The 18,543-nt window shown below is 34.6% G+C and overlaps 11 protein-coding genes across 11 annotated transcripts; 5 read left to right on the top strand and 6 right to left on the bottom strand.

Annotated features, from left to right (window-relative positions):
- Nucleotides 1-23: 23 nt before the first annotated feature.
- On the top strand, nt 24-1,652 carry AC631_05209 (sugar porter family MFS transporter; the record flags this gene model as incomplete). Its single annotated transcript, XM_015614038.1, has 1 exon — nt 24-1,652. One exon carries the CDS (start codon nt 24-26, stop codon nt 1,650-1,652), a length of 1,629 nt encoding a protein of 542 aa, XP_015465144.1.
- A 566-nt stretch (nt 1,653-2,218) lies between these two features.
- AC631_05208 (uncharacterized protein) lies at nt 2,219-2,668 on the top strand (the record flags this gene model as incomplete). Its single annotated transcript, XM_015614037.1, has 1 exon — nt 2,219-2,668. The coding sequence occupies one exon, from the start codon at nt 2,219-2,221 to the stop codon at nt 2,666-2,668; it is 450 nt and encodes a 149-aa protein (XP_015465143.1).
- Nucleotides 2,669-3,496: 828 nt separating this feature from the next.
- AC631_05207 (sugar porter family MFS transporter) lies at nt 3,497-5,143 on the bottom strand (the record flags this gene model as incomplete). The annotated part of the gene is made up of 1 exon (XM_015614036.1): nt 3,497-5,143. One exon carries the CDS (start codon nt 5,141-5,143, stop codon nt 3,497-3,499), a length of 1,647 nt encoding a protein of 548 aa, XP_015465142.1.
- A 2,005-nt stretch (nt 5,144-7,148) lies between these two features.
- On the top strand, nt 7,149-8,447 carry AC631_05206 (L-rhamnonate dehydratase; the record flags this gene model as incomplete). The annotated part of the gene is made up of 1 exon (XM_015614035.1): nt 7,149-8,447. One exon carries the CDS (start codon nt 7,149-7,151, stop codon nt 8,445-8,447), a length of 1,299 nt encoding a protein of 432 aa, XP_015465141.1.
- A 226-nt stretch (nt 8,448-8,673) lies between these two features.
- On the top strand, nt 8,674-9,438 carry AC631_05205 (SDR family NAD(P)-dependent oxidoreductase; the record flags this gene model as incomplete). Its single annotated transcript, XM_015614034.1, has 1 exon — nt 8,674-9,438. One exon carries the CDS (start codon nt 8,674-8,676, stop codon nt 9,436-9,438), a length of 765 nt encoding a protein of 254 aa, XP_015465140.1.
- Nucleotides 9,439-9,455: 17 nt separating this feature from the next.
- AC631_05204 (amidohydrolase family protein) lies at nt 9,456-10,478 on the bottom strand (the record flags this gene model as incomplete). Its single annotated transcript, XM_015614033.1, has 1 exon — nt 9,456-10,478. One exon carries the CDS (start codon nt 10,476-10,478, stop codon nt 9,456-9,458), a length of 1,023 nt encoding a protein of 340 aa, XP_015465139.1.
- A 354-nt stretch (nt 10,479-10,832) lies between these two features.
- AC631_05203 (dihydrodipicolinate synthase family protein) lies at nt 10,833-11,618 on the bottom strand (the record flags this gene model as incomplete). Its single annotated transcript, XM_015614032.1, has 1 exon — nt 10,833-11,618. The coding sequence occupies one exon, from the start codon at nt 11,616-11,618 to the stop codon at nt 10,833-10,835; it is 786 nt and encodes a 261-aa protein (XP_015465138.1).
- Nucleotides 11,619-12,715: 1,097 nt separating this feature from the next.
- AC631_05202 (uncharacterized protein) lies at nt 12,716-14,701 on the bottom strand (the record flags this gene model as incomplete). The annotated part of the gene is made up of 1 exon (XM_015614031.1): nt 12,716-14,701. One exon carries the CDS (start codon nt 14,699-14,701, stop codon nt 12,716-12,718), a length of 1,986 nt encoding a protein of 661 aa, XP_015465137.1.
- A 312-nt stretch (nt 14,702-15,013) lies between these two features.
- Nucleotides 15,014-15,601, bottom strand: AC631_05201 (uncharacterized protein; the record flags this gene model as incomplete). The annotated part of the gene is made up of 1 exon (XM_015614030.1): nt 15,014-15,601. One exon carries the CDS (start codon nt 15,599-15,601, stop codon nt 15,014-15,016), a length of 588 nt encoding a protein of 195 aa, XP_015465136.1.
- A 316-nt stretch (nt 15,602-15,917) lies between these two features.
- AC631_05200 (uncharacterized protein) lies at nt 15,918-17,528 on the top strand (the record flags this gene model as incomplete). Its single annotated transcript, XM_015614029.1, has 1 exon — nt 15,918-17,528. The coding sequence occupies one exon, from the start codon at nt 15,918-15,920 to the stop codon at nt 17,526-17,528; it is 1,611 nt and encodes a 536-aa protein (XP_015465135.1).
- A 291-nt stretch (nt 17,529-17,819) lies between these two features.
- AC631_05199 (uncharacterized protein) lies at nt 17,820-18,329 on the bottom strand (the record flags this gene model as incomplete). The annotated part of the gene is made up of 1 exon (XM_015614028.1): nt 17,820-18,329. One exon carries the CDS (start codon nt 18,327-18,329, stop codon nt 17,820-17,822), a length of 510 nt encoding a protein of 169 aa, XP_015465134.1.
- Between the last annotated feature and the right edge of the window lie 214 nt (nt 18,330-18,543).

The raw sequence follows: 18,543 nt of genomic DNA, 5'->3' as shown, positions 1-18,543 counted from the left end.
AATTTATTAAAGTGAATTAAAAGATGGGATATGAAGACAAGTTGGTCGCACCAGCTTTAAAGTTAAGATTATTCTTAGATAAACTTCCAAACATTTATAATATTTATGTCATTGCTTCTATTTCGTGTATTTCGGGGTTGATGTTTGGTATCGATATTTCATCGATGTCTGCATTTCTTAGTAATGACGCTTACCTTCGTTATTTTAACTCACCAAAAACTGATATGCAAGGATTTATTACTGCTGCAATGTCGCTTGGGTCATTTTTTGGTTCTCTTACATCGGCTTTCTGTTCAGAGCCATTTGGAAGAAGGGCTTCGTTGCTACTCTGTGGATTCTTTTGGTCAGTTGGAGCTGCTATTCAATCTTCAGCACAAAATGTGGCCCAATTAATCATTGGTCGTTTTATTTCTGGTTTTGGAATTGGTTTCGGTTCATCTGTTGCTCCTGTGTATGGTTCAGAGTTGGCACCAAGGAAAATTAGAGGCTTAATTGGTGGTCTTTTCCAACTTTCAGTTACTCTTGGTATCTTGATCATGTTCTATATTTGTTTTGGATTGGGTAAAATACAAGCTGTTGGCTCATTCAGAACGGCTTGGGGTTTGCAAATTATTCCAGGATTAATTTTGATTGTTGGATGTTTCTTTATTCCAGAATCACCTAGATGGTTAGCCAAGCAAAATTATTGGGAAGAAGCCGAGGATATTGTGTCAAAAATTCAAGCTAAAGGTAACAGAGAAGATCCCGAGGTTTTGATTGAAATGGCAGAAATCAGAGATCAGATTCTGACCTTGGAGAAAGTTAAAAGTTTTTCTTACTTTGACTTGTTCAGAAAAAAATACCTTCTCAGAACTATTACGGCAATTTTTGCTCAGGTTTGGCAACAATTAACGGGTATGAATACTTTGATGTATTATATTGTATATGTTTTTCAAATGGCAGGTTACCATGGTGATGCAAATTTGGTTGCTTCTTCTATCCAGTATTGTATCAATTTTGCAATGACTATTCCAGCATTGTATTTAATGGATAAGGTAGGTAGAAGACCAGTGTTGTTAACTGGTGCTGCATTCATGATGGCATGGCAATTTGCCATCGGTGGGTTATTAGCTAATTATAGTGAACCTGATGCTATTAACGATACAGTTAGGATAAGTATCCCATCAAATCATTCACCTGCAGCTAAGGGGGTTATTGCATGCTGTTATTTGTTTGTTGTCTCATTTGCTTCTACTTGGGGTGTCGGTATTTGGGTTTACTGTGCCGAGGTCTGGGGTGATAGTGCTTCAAGACAGAGAGGTGCTTGTGTTGCAACTGCTGCTAATTGGATCTTCAATTTCGCAATTGCAATGTTTACACCTCACGCTTTCAAGACTATTACTTGGAAGACATATATGATTTTTGCTACTTTTTGTGCCTGTATGTTCCTTCATGTCTTCTTCATTTTCCCCGAAACAAAGGGTAAAAGATTGGAAGAAATTGGTCAAATGTGGGACGAGCATATTCCAGCCTGGAAGTCAGCATCATGGCAACCACATGTACCAATTGTTTCAGATCATGAAATTCATGGAAAGATGGATCAGGACCATTTTGAACGTTCGTCTCGTTCAGAATCTACCGAAGAAAAAGCGGCTGCTGACCACATTGCTTGATTCTCTTCAACCCATGCTTAGTCCACAAACATTCATTTCGCTCATCTATAAATGCAGTCTTGATTATGTTCAAGATAATTTGATTTTTACGAAGTCCGTTTATAGATTAAATTGGATTATTAATCAGATTACTTGCAATTTTATTTGATTCTTTGATTTTATTAATATTTATAGTTAAACTCAACTTGGATTAATTTTTAATACTAATACTTATGCAGATAATCGTAGGATGGGACAAATATGGTAAATATAACCTGATATCATAAATTTTGTGAGCCATAAATATATGTCTGATTATACTTCTTTAATTCTAAATTAAATTTAGGCTTTCTTTAATGTGTACCAATAAAGTACTTTCTATGCTAGCGACCTGGAATACAAATAAGTAATGTGCATCATTTTCCCCCTTAGTATGGTTCGCTATCGATTTAATATACTTCTATGAACACAAAACTATTTTTTCGAGTAAAATTCAGTGAAAAATACGACGCCATCATAAGTTACCTACAAATTCATTAGCATTCAATTCACAAAATAAGTGCAATTTATTAAAGAAATATATTACTATGTCTACTGTTCCAGAAAGTTTTAAAGCTCAAATAAATCAAGGTGTCCCAGGCCCAGTTAAGGCTAGGCCTGATCCTTTGCCAGCAGGTAAGAAAATAGCTCCTAACAAGAAAGCACCTTGTTCTTTTGACACTTCTTTTGATGCAGCAGCTACTAAGGCTACTGTTAATGGGCGTCAAAACGAAGTAGCAACTGCATTTGGAGAAATAGAGCAAGCACTTTCCAAAGGTGAGTATTCCGAAGCCATCAGATCGCTTTGGTACCTTAAACTATCAACTTTTTACAATGAAGATTCTGCAAATGTTTGGGCCTATATTGCTTTTGCCTTTGCTCATTTAGGCTTTTCTGAACATGTTGGATTTTCACTCAAGAAATTGAAAGAAGCTGGTTTGGACCAGACAGTTTTAAAGCAAGACGTTATGGTTGAATTAAAGAAGATCAGTAAATAGAGATAAACCAAAACGTTATTTAGATTAATTTATGTCTATTTAAGATACAGTTTAGAGATCATTGTAGATGTTAGCTTATATGCTTGCCTAATAAGCTTAATAAACTATAAACAAGCAATCGAATTCATTCATTGCTATGAAGAGAAAAATATCATCGTGCACACGTATGCGATCGTCGAGAATTACATGTTTTCATCATACTTCATTGAATTTACAACGATAAAGTTCATCAATTTCAATGGCTTTGTTAATGACGTAAGTCAATATCAAAGAGATCTTTGTCATAGGATTAATAAGAATTGAACTATAGAATTATATCATGGAATTATCGTGCAATTATACCAGATGCTTAATAGACAATTACACAGAAATTAAATTGGTTTTGAGAGATAGAATGGATCTGAATAAATATGAAACTGTTGAAAATTTTAATTGCGAGAGAGGAGTATAGATGTTGAAGGTGACAAAATTATGAGGTTTATCCTGAAGAGAGTCGTAGTAACAAGGTTCTTGTCTGGTTAGGGGATAGTCAGACACTCTGGTGAAAGATTAAGTCCTTTAATTTTGGAAACTGAACCGACAAGTTAGTATAGATGAGAAATTACTATGTAATAAAGCAGTATCAAACCAGCCATGGAAAATACCGACCCCTATACGTATTCTTTGCTGAGCTGGATAAGCCAGGGATGTTCTTATATTATTACTTAATTATAATCTACCTAACGCATTATCTTATACTTTTCATGCGATACGGGGATCAATTTAGGGAAAGGTTAAAAATAACCATGTGTATTTTGTATAGGCTACCTACCTCATTTGCAGAAAGTATTAAACCAGATTTTCAGCAATTGTCGTGTTATCTTTTCCCTCCGTTACATCAGAATGCGAACCTGAATTCTCACGCTCTTCAATATCATGCTTTTGACCAACTTCAATATCAGAGACCAATGGAATACGAGGCTGCCACGATGCAGTTTTCCAAGCAGGAACATGTTCATCCCAAATCTGTCCAATTTCTTCTAATCTCCTGCCTCTAGTTTCTGGGAAAAAGAAGAGAACATGAAGGAACATACAACCACAGAAAGTTGCAAATACAAAATAAGTTTTCCAAGTAATGTTTTTAAAAGCAGATGGAGTAAACATACCAATAGCAAAATTTAGAGCCCAATCGGCAGCCGTGGAAACTGCAGCTCCTCTTTGTCTGGAAGCACTATCACCCCAAACTTCAGCACAGTATACCCAAATAGCAACTCCCCAAGTAGGGGCAAACGAACAAACAAACAAATAGCAGCATGCGATTACTCCTCTAGCTGCAGCTACGTTCTCTTTTGGAATTATTATCCTGACAGTAGAATTCCCTTCGAAAACGTGTGGTATGGAGTATGTGGCTAAAAGTCCTCCAATACAACATTGAAAAATAAACATAAATACAGCCCCAATCAATAAAACAGGTCTTCTTCCAAATTTATCTACTAAATAGAATGCGGGAAGCGTCATTACCACGTTAAGAACATACTGGATTGAACTGGCAATCAAATTAGTGTTACCTGAGTAACCTGCCATATCGAATACATACACGATATAATACATCAAGGTATTCATTCCTGTTAATTGTTGCCAAATCTGAGCAAAAACGGCTGTAATTGTACGATTGATATATTTTTTTCTGAAAAGATCGATATATCTGAAACGGTTAACATTCTCGTCCAACATTATTTGCTCCTTTATTTCTGAGATTTCCACTAGCACATCTGGGTCTTCATGATTTCCATTTGCGTGAATGTTTGCAACTATAAATTCACATGCTTCCCAGTTACCTTGTTTTGCCCACCATCTTGGAGATTCAGGAAGGAAAAATAAACCGAAGAATAATAATAATCCTGGAATTATCTGTATTCCCCACGCAAGACGGAACGAAGCGGTCCCTTCAATCTGTGAACATCCAAAGCAAATATAAAACATAACCATAATCCCTACTGTGACAGAAAATTGGAATAAACATCCAATAAGACCTCTAATTTTACGAGGTGCTAATTCAGAACCGTAGACTGGTGCCACTGATGAACCGAATCCAATACCAAAACCAGAAATTAAACGACCACATATCAATTGTGCCACATTCTGAGAAGATGACTGAACAGCTGCACCAACCATCCAAAAGAATGAACAAAAAAACAAGGCTGCACGTCTTCCAAATGGCTCAGAAACCATTCCAGATGCAAAGCACCCGAAAAAGGATCCTAATGCCATAGAAGATGTAATAATTCCTTGCAAATTAGAATTTGGATGGTTGAAATAATTCCCATACTGATCTGTACCTATAAAGCAGGACATTGAAGCAATGTCAAATCCAAACATCATACCTGATATACAAGATACAATTCCAATGAACACAACATTGTATACTTTTGGAAACTTATCCAAATATTTGTTAAACCTTATTGCAGGTCCCACTAATTTATCGTGATAACCCATTTCAAAATATAATAAAACTGTTTAATTTGAGTGCAATAATATAAACCAAACCTCATTTGCATTTTTTTAGCAACGAAATATCCATTTAAATAAGATTTGGTTTCACTTGTACCCTCAAAGACAGTATATAGTATATATCGGATCAACGTTCAAAATAGATGCTTTAAAATGAGGAGAGGTAATAATCCGCCTAATATGAAAGATAATTGTAAGCCATTTTGTGGAGAGGAAAGTTTATTATAGAAGTACACAACAAAACTTGGACTAAAAATATGTTATTAATACAATACGAAGTTACAACATACGTCCCTTTCCTTATTAGAAAATTGCAGTAAGCTTCAAAGCTCACAACTTCTGCAGTGTCTTTATGTTCCATTGTGCCTAAGCCGCTTATATATCGTCAAAGATGGGACCTGTCATTTCTCGGGCTAATTAATCCGATTAAGGTGCCTACCCCAGATGTTTAAGTGCGCTACTTTCGGCCGATAATACGTGTTGCACGAAAATTTGCTGCAATGGAACCCTGTCATAATCGTAAACATAAATTGGAAACAATCGCACAACTGAGATAAATAATAAATGTTACTGAGACCACTGCACATAGCATTGCATTACCCTAAGATTTGCAACAGAACAAATTTTTGTAAGATGTCATAGACTAAGAATTAACAGAATAGTCAAAGCCAGAATAAAGGAGACCTATTTGGGAAGATAGTTTACTAGATCTATTAAGGGCTCCTCTCAGAAGTATTAGCATGCAAGTATAATAGCACTATGTACACCATCACAACTGCTTGCATGTAAATGCAAGAGGATTTTCTCTTGATATGAAAAATTTCAAGTCTAGCTGATTTTTCAGTTTTCAATAAAATTTACTAAAGTATGAGTATTCATATTGTTAACAAATGATTTAACCTGTAAAAGAAGTTATAACTTTCTTGGTGAAAGCAACCTCAATTAGATTAGATTAGCCTCGTGTAACGGTTTACAGTATATGTGGTAAATCTTTCTGCTCTCTATGTTCAATTCCTATCATGCAAGAAAGATAATCAAGATAAGATTTAGCTCCACCATCTGTCGCTTTATTAGATATCTGCTTTTGAAACTGTAGAAAGATCGTTTGATGAATTTACTTAAGGTATATAAAGGTCTCAGATAGAAAATTTGGGGATCTTTTTTAACGGAAATAAAATCTAATGACAAGTATAAGAACATTTTAATGAAGAATTTCCAAGTATCTAGGCCAATATTGCATTTGCGTTTACTCATTTAGGGATTGCTGAACATGTTGGTTTTTCACTTAAGAAATTGAAAGAAGCTGGATTGGATCAGACATCTTTAAAGCAAGACTTTATGGTTGAATTAAATAACAGCAGTAAATAGAGATAAACCAAAGTTATTTAGATTAATTTATGTCAAGATGTAGTTTGGAAAAATTGTAAGTACTGTTTTATATGTTTGCCTGAAAGAATAAACAAGCAATGATAGACAAGAACTCATTAATTGATAACAAGAAAAAAAAATTACTTTGGATAGGACTGATCGGAAAACGTTATTTACGTACATGTTATTACTATATTATTTACATGATGTTCCTAATAATGACTTTAATTTCAAAGGAACAAATGTCAACAGTATTAACTCGAGTGGAATTCATAGAATTGTGTGTTTGTATAATCGCATTAATATTAATACGACGCCTAATCCTAATCTGAAATGAAGAGTACTGAATTTTGACAATTAAATGTGAGCGAGTTAATAAAGGAATAATCGATTACGAAATATAATTTGCACCCACTATATATGGTATATGAGAAGGAACTATGAATACTAAATGACAATTTTGGTGGGTTATACCCGGAAGAATAATCATACGAACAATTATTTTTGTGGGGGAGCCATCAAACAATTTTGACTATTTATATCGTACAACAACCTTTCCAGAAGCTCTACTTTATAATGATAACAAAATTGAAGAAGTATAAGAAAAGAATAATTTATAAATATGTCTGTTAGAGAATTTCCAAAAATCAAGTCTGTCAAGACTTACATTTTAAATGGAAAGGGAATTGGTGGTGATTACCACAATGTTGAGAGAGGGCATTGGTTGATTGACAATTCTATATCAAATCCCATGTCTAAGTTTCCTGAGTACCGCTCTTCAAGAGTTAGTTGGGGTATTAATGTCTTAGGTTCATTTTGTGTAGAAATTGAGGCCACCGATGGTACTCGTGGATTTGCTACAGGTTTTGGTGGACCACCAGCATGCTGGATCGTTCAAAATCACTTTTTAAGATTTTTAGAAGGAGCTGATCCAAGAGATATTAACATTTTGTGGGATAAGATGTTTAGGGCTTCTATGTTTTATGGCCGTAAAGGTATTACAATTGCCGTCATTAGTGTTATCGACTTAGCTCTTTGGGATTTAATGGGCAAAATTAGAAATGAGCCGGTTTATAAGTTAATCGGAGGAGCCACTAGGGAGAAATTAGAATTTTATTGTACTGGTTCGAAACCAGAAGCTGCAAAAGAAATGGGATTCTGGGGCGGTAAGGTTGCTTTACCATATGGGCCTGATGAAGGTCATAAAGGTTTACAAAAGAACGTTAAATTCTTGAGAGATCATCGTGAAAAGGTCGGCCCCGATTTTCCATTGATGGTTGACTGTTATATGTCTTTGACCGTTTCTTATGCAATTGATTTAGCCAAGGCTACGGAAGATTTGAATATTAACTGGTTCGAGGAAGTATTACATCCAGATGATATTGAAGGTTTTGCGCAATTGAAGAGAGCTTTTCCTAGAATCAAGTGGACCACTGGCGAACACGAATATACTAGATATGGCTTTAGAAAGTTAATTGAAGGTCGCAATATTGATATTTTGCAACCTGACGTTATGTGGGTTGGGGGATTGACTGAAATTCTTAAAATCGCTGCCCAAGCTGCTGCATATGATATTCCAGTTGTACCACATGCATCTGGTCCATACTCGTATCATTTTGTTGTTTCTCAACAAAATACACCATTCCAGGAATATTTGGCAAACTCTCCTGACTCTACTTCTGTTTTGCCAGTGTTTGGTGGATTATTTACTGACGAACCGGTTCCTGTAAAGGGTTATCTTCATGTTTCAACATTTGATAAGCCTGGTTTTGGTTTGACTTTAAATCCAAAAGTTGAATTGATAGATGCTGACTTCTTATTATCCCCTTCGCCAGAAAAACCTTTAAAATTGACGAACGGTCATGCTAATGGCTATACAAATGGATACTCCAATGGCAAGACTAATGGAACAGCCAAATAAATAGTAAGCTATATATTAATTTATGCAATTAGTCTAGAATATTCGACACAACTTTAGAATTCAAGAAATCATGATTGAACTAATATTCGAGGTGTAGCATAAGAGATTCCTTTCCAATTTAGGAAATGATCCGAATTTCGAACGCATAAACTGGGGGAGCATTTTATGTACTGACTATAATAAAGAATTATTTCGCCTTCTACTATTCCGTCAAATAACATTAATCATGGCTAGCTTATTAGATGGCAAGACAGTAGCTATAACCGGTGGAGTGACAGGAATTGGTCGTGCTATTGCGATTGAAATGGCAAAAAATGGAGCCAATGTTGTTGTTAATCATCTACCAAGTCAAACAGAGCTTGTCAAATCCTTAAGAGAGGAAATTGGTGAAGATAAATTTTTAGGAGTAGTTGGAGATATATCAAAACCAGAAAACTGTGAAAATTTGATTATCAAAGCAGTTGAGAAATTTCATGAAGTCAGTGTTTTTGTTTCAAACGCTGGTATATGTGAATTCAAGGAATTTACGGAAATTGAACCTGAATTGTATTACAAAACGATTGACATAAATCTTAATGGAGCCTTTTTCGCAATCCAGGCAGCTGCTAAACAAATGAAGAGGCAAGGAAAGGGAGGCAGTATTATTGGAATCAGTAGTATTTCAGCTTTAGTTGGAGGCGCATACCAAGCACATTATACTCCAACGAAAGCGGGCATATTGTCTATTATTCAATCTACTGCTTGTGCATTAGGACCATATGGTATAAGATGTAATGCTCTTTTACCTGGAACCATCAAAACAGCATTAAATGATGAAGATCTAAGCAATGAAGAAAAGAAGAAATATATGGAAAAACGTATCCCCTTGGCAAGACTAGGTCAACCTGAAGATTTGGCAGGACCTGCAGTCTTCTTAGCAAGTGACCTTTCAAAGTATGTTAATGGGGCACAATTATTAGTTGATGGGGGCTTATTTGTAAATCTACAATAATCACTTGATATATAGTTTTAGTTTAGATTATAAGCCTTCAAATAGTTAGTGCTATATATTTTCTTCCTTGATTCTTCATCTAATTCAATTTTATCAAATAGCATTTCAGTAATTTCAAACCAATTTGATGTCAAGTTTTCACCGCCAGTGAGAGAGCAGACTGGCCAATTACTTGCCCATATTGTTCTATCTACATTCCAAAGATCAAAACAAACTTTAAACCAAGGATAAATGTATTCGACACATTTATCTTTATTTTTGATTATTTCAAGCGGCATCTCTGAAAAACCTCCCGATAATTTCATATATGAGTTTGGGGAATTAGTATAGATTTGTTTCATATAGTCTTTCCATTGAAGAAACTCATCATTTTCTTCAACTTCGGTTGGGTGAACTGCCAAGTTGGGTTTTGTTAAATGGTTGATAATATACTTTAAATTGGGAACTTGCTTGAGAACATCAATGGTTTCTTCAAATTGCCATAAGCCACCACACCTCAAATCTATACCCCAGTCAAATATAAAATTATTTTCATCCAACCATTTCAAAGATTGAACAAAATCCTTTTGTAGCATCGTATTTGGGGGCTTATCCTGAAGCAAATAGCGGAATCCTTTTACCAAGTTGAATTCAACAACCAGAGATCTATTCTTAAGTATTTCAACATAAGCTCTTAGCAGGCTCTTTCCCAAAGGCATCGGTGCCCACGGTACAATTGCTTTAATAAATTTTTGTTTTAACTCTGAAGCTTCTCCTTCACCTGGATGTAAGTTTCCGGTAACATTTCTTGCTACATAAAGATATTCTTGAATAGGATATTCACACCCTTCAAGACCTTTTGATAAATCAGCAATTGGGTCAGTTTCAATGAAAACCAATCCTTCAATTTGAAACCTTTCGCATACTGAATATTTTAGATATTCATCTAAACGGTAATCAGAATGTAAGGGATGAGTTTCGTCCCATTTCAATAACTTTAAGTTTTCTTTTGCAAATAAGTGAACGTGCGAATCTATAATTTTATATTTTGTTGAAGGCATATTAGATAAAGGTGAAAAGAGATTCTACTTTTCGAAAATTTTAACCCTTTAAATAATTTAGAGCAAATGGAATTATTATAAACATTGATTTTTTTGCACGAAAGAAAGTCGGTTAAATGTTCCTTATTAAATATTAGGTTTCTTTAATACAAATTGCACAATAAACTCTACTGGACACCATATTTTATTTCTAATTTACTATTTAGTTTGAACTAGGCGTTTTACCATATTCGCGTGAAGCAGTGTTCGATATCTTCGAAAAATAGATGAGAATATACTGAAAGATTCTTATTAAGTTAGTGCAAGTAACCTCGCATGGATATTTTGAAATACAATTGAACATATATATAATCATTATAAGGTCTTTTCTATGTTAATTAGTTCCGAAAGGTAGTCACTGTATTCATTCCATTCTCCCTCGGAAAGATCTTGATTTAGTGGAACACGACCCAAATGTGTCTCACCTATTCCAGTGGCTGTTAAAATAGCCTTTTTAATGCCAATCACACCGAATTTCACGACCAATTCTTCTCCTCTAGTGGCAATGAGTTGCAAATGGGAAGCTTTTTCGTATTCTCCTTTGTTGAATAACTTTAAAATTTCAATATAAATCTTTGGCGTAGCCCCACTCAAAGCATCAATTGTCCCTTTAAAGCCAACAACTAAAGCAGGGAGCAAGATCTGACCTAAACCAGTAAAACAATTGAAATTATTTTTAGCAATGTCACTATCTAAACCAATTAGGGTATGGTGGGATACATCTCCGTATGAAATTTTAGTACCTACAATATTTGGATTGTAAGACAATTTCTTGATAGTTCTGGGATCAATAAAAATATTATTAGAGACTCCGGGATATACATATATTAGTATTGGCAAAGACGACTTATTTGCAACTTCTGTATACCAATCGAAGATTCCACCTTGTTTAATAGAAGCACCGAAGTAATTGCTAGGTAATACAACCGCATATTTTGCCCCAGCAGTTTTGACAGATTCGATTTCGTCTAAGGTATCCTCCACGCTGTTTTGTGCGATACCGCCAATTAAAGTGAAACCAGGCAACTCTTTATGGATTGTTGAAATAATGGAAAATCGTTCCTGGCGAGTCAAATGTGAATTTTCTCCAGTGGACCCCATTACAACTAATCCACTTATTCCACTATCCTTCAAGAATTTGGCATGCTTAACTTGACTGATAAAATCAATAGTTACTAAATCTTTTTAAAAAGGTTGGAATAGGGGTATAGATACCTGGACGTGGTGGAAATGATATACTCATAGTAATTAATGAAAAAAATTGATAGCCTGACAATTATTGACCAGAACTTGAGTCTCTTATATTTTTTCGACACTTTAATGACCCGAATTGATCGGTCGGTCATTGATACTTTACTGCAGTGAACCCGCATATTTTAATACTAGAACGTAAGACCATTTTTTATTTGCACGATGGAGATAGAGGGGACTGGCCACCTTATTTTGCGTAACCGAAATTTAAGTTTGATAATGTCAATAATTTTTTGTCGAGTTTTCTATTGAAAATGACAGTTTTATATTAGCATCTCTTTTTTCTCGGTACGTCAAATTAGCTATATGATTTTCGGATATTTGATGTTCGCAGTTTCCTAATTCAAGTGGTTGCAATCATCAAGTCGCATAATATTTTGCACTATTACTTCTCAAACTTCAAAGCTGAAACTTTATGCAATTGCGAATCTGGTGGGACTCAATGAAATTACATATTCCGTAATTAGGATATTTATTATTTTCGATGGCGAAAAGAACAAACGATTTTGGGTGATGGTAGCCGAGAAACAGTATAATGCCAAAAGAATCAGCTTGAATTTCTACAAGAAATGGTAGCCTTGAGAACGCAAAATGATATTAGTTCTAATAGAAAACTATAAATGCTTCTTAATACCAGCTAATCAAAAGTTCGTTTAAGTTTTGTGAATGGTATATTGAAATAAAGTTGTCAAGGATAATTAATGAGGACATAATACAAGCAACGTGATGGCAAAACATCCATACAGTTCCGAGTTTGTATGAATTAATGTTTAAAGATAAAAAAGAAATAGCCACGATTCTAATTTGAACCAAATTAGAATTACAGATTTTTATGTCTGTATTCAATATATATTGATTTCATTAAAAAGAGGTCGGAGATTTTCTACAAAATTCAATGAAGAGTATTCAGAAAATTTTTTTTGAAATAATTTGAATCTATTTATCTATTATTGTTTGTAGGTAACTATTAGGGTATTTTCCCCCTCATTGATATTGGAAACTAAAATATGCTCTTCATTTTTCTTGTATTTCGAAATATCAATTTCGATATTGTTTAATTCTAATATTAATAATTCTTTATCATTTGGAACTCCAATGGTCCCAGTTGACCCTCTTGGTGCCAAAATAGCCAATTCCAAGACATTGGAAGTTAATTTTTTCCAGCCAGCAGATATGAAGCCCACAGACTTAGAAGTGTAACCAGTTTGCGCAAACTCTAAACTTCCTTCCGAAAATATACCTCTAGGAATAAACTCCCACTGCAAGTGGTCGGGAGTGACAAATTGCAAACCCACATGATAGAATGAGTAGAAGATGGTCGGTCCTGACGCCCATGGATGGCAGTGGGAGATATAAGACGGGTCATATAAGGTAAAGGGATACTTGCAAGAACCATCATGATAGTACCCTTCAATTAAGGATGATTGCACGCTGTATGGAGAATTCCAAATATATCCCCACATAGTCTTGAACAACTCAAAAGATCTTTCAGCATGACCCACTAAAGTATGGGCAAATAGTTCAATTGACGAAATAAAAGGTGATATCATACCCGGAGATTCTGGTGCAACGGCTCCATATCTCGTCCATCTTTTGGTCAAATTATCGGATATTAACTTTTTCTTTTCATTACTTGCAACGTCAAACCAAATAGCAATTGTGTTACCGTCTTGAGAATGAATCTCAGATCCCTCGTAGTCGTGAAATAGTCCTTCATTTTCGTCCCACAAATATTCATTAATTGATTTTTTCAATGAATTAGCTCTATCAGTATATTGGATTTGAGTTTCAATATCATTTAGAGATATAGCTAATTCGGAACCCTTCATCAATACATAATAAAGAATACAATTTACACTTAAGACGTGTCCCTTTAACGGGTTTCTTCCCCAGTCTAATGGCTCACTTACACATAAAGTACCAGTATCATCGACTTTTTGCAAGGAAAAATCAACGGCCTTTTTCCAATTGGGCCAATATTTCTTGACCCATTCAAGCGAACATCCAGATAGCTTGTGGTTCTGATACAATGAAACCAAGGTCCATAAATGATACAGGTCTGATCCGTACGTGGAAATTGGACTACATGCATATGGATACTGGCCGTTCTTTAATTGTTCCTTGAGCATCCATTCAGAGCCACTGATAGTTGAATCTGAGTTGAAAGTGATGAATTCAGTCAAGATTGAAATAGAACGATCACCGGACCAAATGCTTCTGTCTCTCCTTGCGCCATCGGCCAAAAACTCTTCTCCAAAAGAAGCAACAGCATCGTTAAACCAGCTCTTATTGCTCATAACCGCATCATGTCTACGGCCTGAGTTTGAGGGCATGGTAGATAATTGAATAGTATATGCTCCGGCATACCAAATAGTATTGACAAAATCATCATTGGAATAAAAGTATCCGCTGTAGTTAGATAAATCATCTTTTAAACTTGGCATACATGTCATATATGTATTAATGTTTTTTATTTCAATGGATCCTGCCTTTTCAGTCCATATAGTCAAATATCTAAAAGCACCTCTCTGTTTAACCCAAGGTGTTTTAAACACACCCTTTCTAGCCAAAATACAATGAACTCCATCTTCAATGAAAAAATCCATACTTCTATCACTCGTATACTTGTTAATAAATAGTTTTGATTCTGAATATGACAAATTCAATTCCTGATCGCTGGTAGAGTCACCAAACTCAATACTGACTAAACCACAAATGTTAAAGCCAAAATCAATAGTTACCAAGCTATCCTGGTATAGGATTGAAGTTTCCTTAGAATCAGCCTTCAATAAGTTTTCAGCTTCGTGAATTGTTCCTTCATGTTTATAAATTTCTTTGCCGTAAACAATTCTTTGATTTGGAGAAAATTTATACTCATTCCAGCTACCATTATTTGGCGTTGCATTGAATACAGATTCAGAAAATGAAACCATAATCCTTTAATATAATGCTATTTGTCATGATTGCATATATTTACTTAAATTGTTGTACAATTTATACAAAAGTAGATTATGGATCGTAAAATTAAGGACAAAGAATTCGTGCGATCTTTCTTCCATTGCCATTGCGGGGGAGGGGTGAAAAATACGACAAGCTTTTTAAAGAAACGTATCCGAACAAATATCTGATTAGGTTGTATTCCATTATCGTCAATGTTAAAATAAAGGTGGTACTAAATAAATTACAAAAGCCCTGTTCATGTATGGAGTAGATTACAATCTGCATTACTATATCTAATATTAAATCTATAAACTTCCAGTAGCAAAAAAGTCTACACTTGTCTTGGCCAAGACTTGTTTACTTTGCAATCCCTTATTTTTCATCATGGGATATTTATCATAGAATCCGAATAATTCTAGAATGATATCTAAGTCTGCATTACGGTAGCGATGCTCCATGAAATTCCAATCTTCAGTCGGTTGAGTCAAAAATGCATATTTAGTCTGTAAAATCTTAGCTAATTGTAACTCTGCTTCTAAAACACTAGCTTCATCCATAAGTAGTATTTTATCTTTATAATCGTTGTTGGCAACTCTTAAGAACTCTTTATAATTAGGTATAGCATTGTCTTCCGGTACCATAAGCATCGGTTTGGCCTTTGGAGTTACAATATAATCTCTCGCAAACAACCAGGAAATCAAATGATCCGGAATTAATTGTCTAATTGTTGTTTCATTTATTGGCACTTTAAGAATTGGAACATTAGCCTTTTCTTTCACCAAATCTTCTAACTCTTCTCTAGATAATCCATTAGGAAATGTGCATCCTCTTACAAGCAAGAAGAACGCGAGTCTCTCAGAAGACCACATCTTATAACATTCATCCTGAGACATATCTATCAAAAAGAGCGATTATTTAGCTCAGGAAATCATTCCTTAATATTTATATATTTATATATATATTATATAAATAAAATTTCTTTCAAAAATTGCGGGGCGGTAAAATACAAATAATTTCGACTGTTTAGGAATTGATCCGAGAGTTAGCTGTTCTGCCCCAAATTTACAGGAATAATACTAGGCAAGAATATTATTTGAAAATAAGCATGGACCATATTTTATTTTGTTCATAGATTCTGTTAGTATAAATAACCTCCGTTATTCTTAGAGTGATAGAATCTACCGAATATGGTCAAACAGAAAAAAGATTATGATAAAACAATCTCCAAGGATCTCTGAAGAGAAAGATGATCACGAATTAACTCAATTCGTGGAAGAAACTGCAATTCTTCAACAAACAATCGAGCATACTTTTACTAGATTCGAGGCTATTAAAGCTTATCCAAGAACATGCGTTTATATTTTGATATTGCTATGGGTTATGATTTTGGTTGGATATGAAAATCAGGCTGGTGGTATGGTAGTTTCTATTCCTACATTTAGAAGAGACTTTGGTTACTATTTTGAAGGTGATTATGTTTTAGATGGTAAATGGCAATCAGCAATATCTGGTGGCCCTAGTGGAGCGATTGTTATAGGTGGCTTTATCGGTTCGTATATGGCGGATTCCATCGGTAGGAAACTCACGCTTTTAATAGCGGTTGGAAGCACTATAGGGTTTATTGTACTTGAGTATGTTTCGACTACAATTGAAGTATTCTTTGCAGGGAAATTTTTGAATGCGCTCTCCCTTGGAATTATTGCAACTGTATCGACATCTTTGGTTGCCGAAATTACCCCTTTGGCATTAAGAGGGATATCTGTCGCAGCTGTAAGTCTATCATTATCTTTGGGGCCATTTGTCTGTTATTTGATTGCTAATTCAACGTCAGAACGACTTGATAGAATGGCTTATAGGAGTTTATTTTTAAGTCAATGGGTTTTTAGTGGAACGTCTTTCATCATGCTCTTCTTCATTCCAGAATCCCCGTATTATTTTGTGCTAAAGAATGCTGACGAAAAGGCTCTTATCCACTTAAGGAAGTTGTACAAAGGGGAAGCACTAGCAGAACATCAATTAATTTTGGTTAAAAAGACTGTCGAGGAAGCTAGACATACATCAATATCATCGTCTTTCATAGATTGTTTTAGAGGAATTAATTTAAAAAGGACATTTATTGCAATATCACCTTTTGTTATGCAACCTATGAGTGGCGTTGCCTATATTGGTTCATATTCTACTTATTTCTTTCAATTGTCTGGATTCGATACTCAAAAATCGTTTCAAATAAGTGTTGGTCAGCAAGCCTTGTCTATTCTGGGGTGTATTACTTCTTGGTTTATCCTTGATAAATTTGGAAGAAGGCATGTGATGTTATACGGAATGATTTCCTTATTTATACTTAATATTATTACAGCTGGCTTGGGTTGTAGCAAAGAGAAAAGCTACTTAACAGGTGCATCTGCATTTATGACTATGTATAACTTTTTTTATAATTCAAGCATTGGTCCTCTTTCTTATGTTATAACTGCAGAAAATCCTAGTTCTCAACTAAGGGTTAAGACTATTTCAATAGGATTGGCTGTAAATAATGGTTTGCAGTGCATGTGGCAATTTATTTTGCCCTTTATGTTCAATCCAGATCAAGCTAATATGGGATCTAAGATTAATTTCATCTTTGCCGCCTGCTGCTTTGTTAGTATATTCTGCTTTTACTTTTGGTTACCAGAAACTGCAAACAGATCGTTTGATGAAATCGATGAAATGTATATTAAAAATATTCCAGCTAGGAAGTTTAGAAATTTTATTTCGGATACGCAAATAAAAGTCAGTGAAATTGACGAACAAAAGGGTCCTACAGCTGAACATATTGAAGCTTGATAATTATATACAGTGGTTCTATTAGAGACTCTATGAATATGGTGAACAATATACAATACACTTGCTAAATTATATCATGTTTTAAATCAAAAGCATATTTCAAAGTGTAAAATCGTGGTGTAATTTTTGGTGAATTGTCGCTAAGCCTTAAATTTCTTTATAGTATGATTAGGTATTTACCCCCTTATAAAATTGCTAAACTACTACATGGAACTATTTCAGCGATGGAGAAATATATTTCGTTAGACTTGCTGGTCAGTGGATATTATTATATGGGTTGTTAAGATGCATCTACAATGTATCTTTTCCATTATTATCCATAAAGGGAACGTTAAATTCGTGAGCAATAGGTAATTTAAACCACTCAAATATATTTGAGAAGTCGTTTTGATTATTAGGTGAATTAGTTGAGATTTTGCTCTCATTTTGCTTAAACTCCTCAATTTTTTTCGATAGTATAACGTCCACAATGTAAGCATTAAGCCTCATGTCTGATATTATCCTCGCACTCTTTGAAAGATGCTGACCCTTTGATAGGCTATTAGGATCACTTTCTTCGTCATCGTCGTCATCATCGTCATCATCATTGTCATCGTCATTGATTTTCTCCTCATACTTATTCAAGACTTGTGACGTTTCCTGTGATATTTCATTCAGTCTCATAAAATTTAAATCATTCACAGTAGACTCAAATTCATCCATTTTCAAAAAGTTCAAAATTTCTGAATATTTCATCGAACTTTCCCATATTCCACCAATGTTAGATAGTATATTAATCAAATAATCCAACTCCTGCGGCATCTTATTACCATAATTTATAGCATTGACCAAAATTAATCTTGCGGTGACCCAAATGGCGAATGCATACTGTGGGCCACAAAGTTCGTAAATATGTTCATTATTATTAAAACATTGTGGTAATTTTTTGGAAAAATTCAATATATGATTGGCGGATTGTAAGCTTTTGAATCTGGCTTCTTCAGAAGATAAGAAATAATTCGAATGAAAGTATGGA

Source organism: Debaryomyces fabryi (assembly GCF_001447935.2).
Source record: "Debaryomyces fabryi strain CBS 789 chromosome Unknown contig00180, whole genome shotgun sequence".
In the NCBI taxonomy this organism is placed as follows: domain Eukaryota; kingdom Fungi; phylum Ascomycota; class Pichiomycetes; order Serinales; family Debaryomycetaceae; genus Debaryomyces; species Debaryomyces fabryi.
Note: the sequence above shows the minus strand (reverse complement) of the source record. Positions and strands in the feature narration are given on the sequence as shown.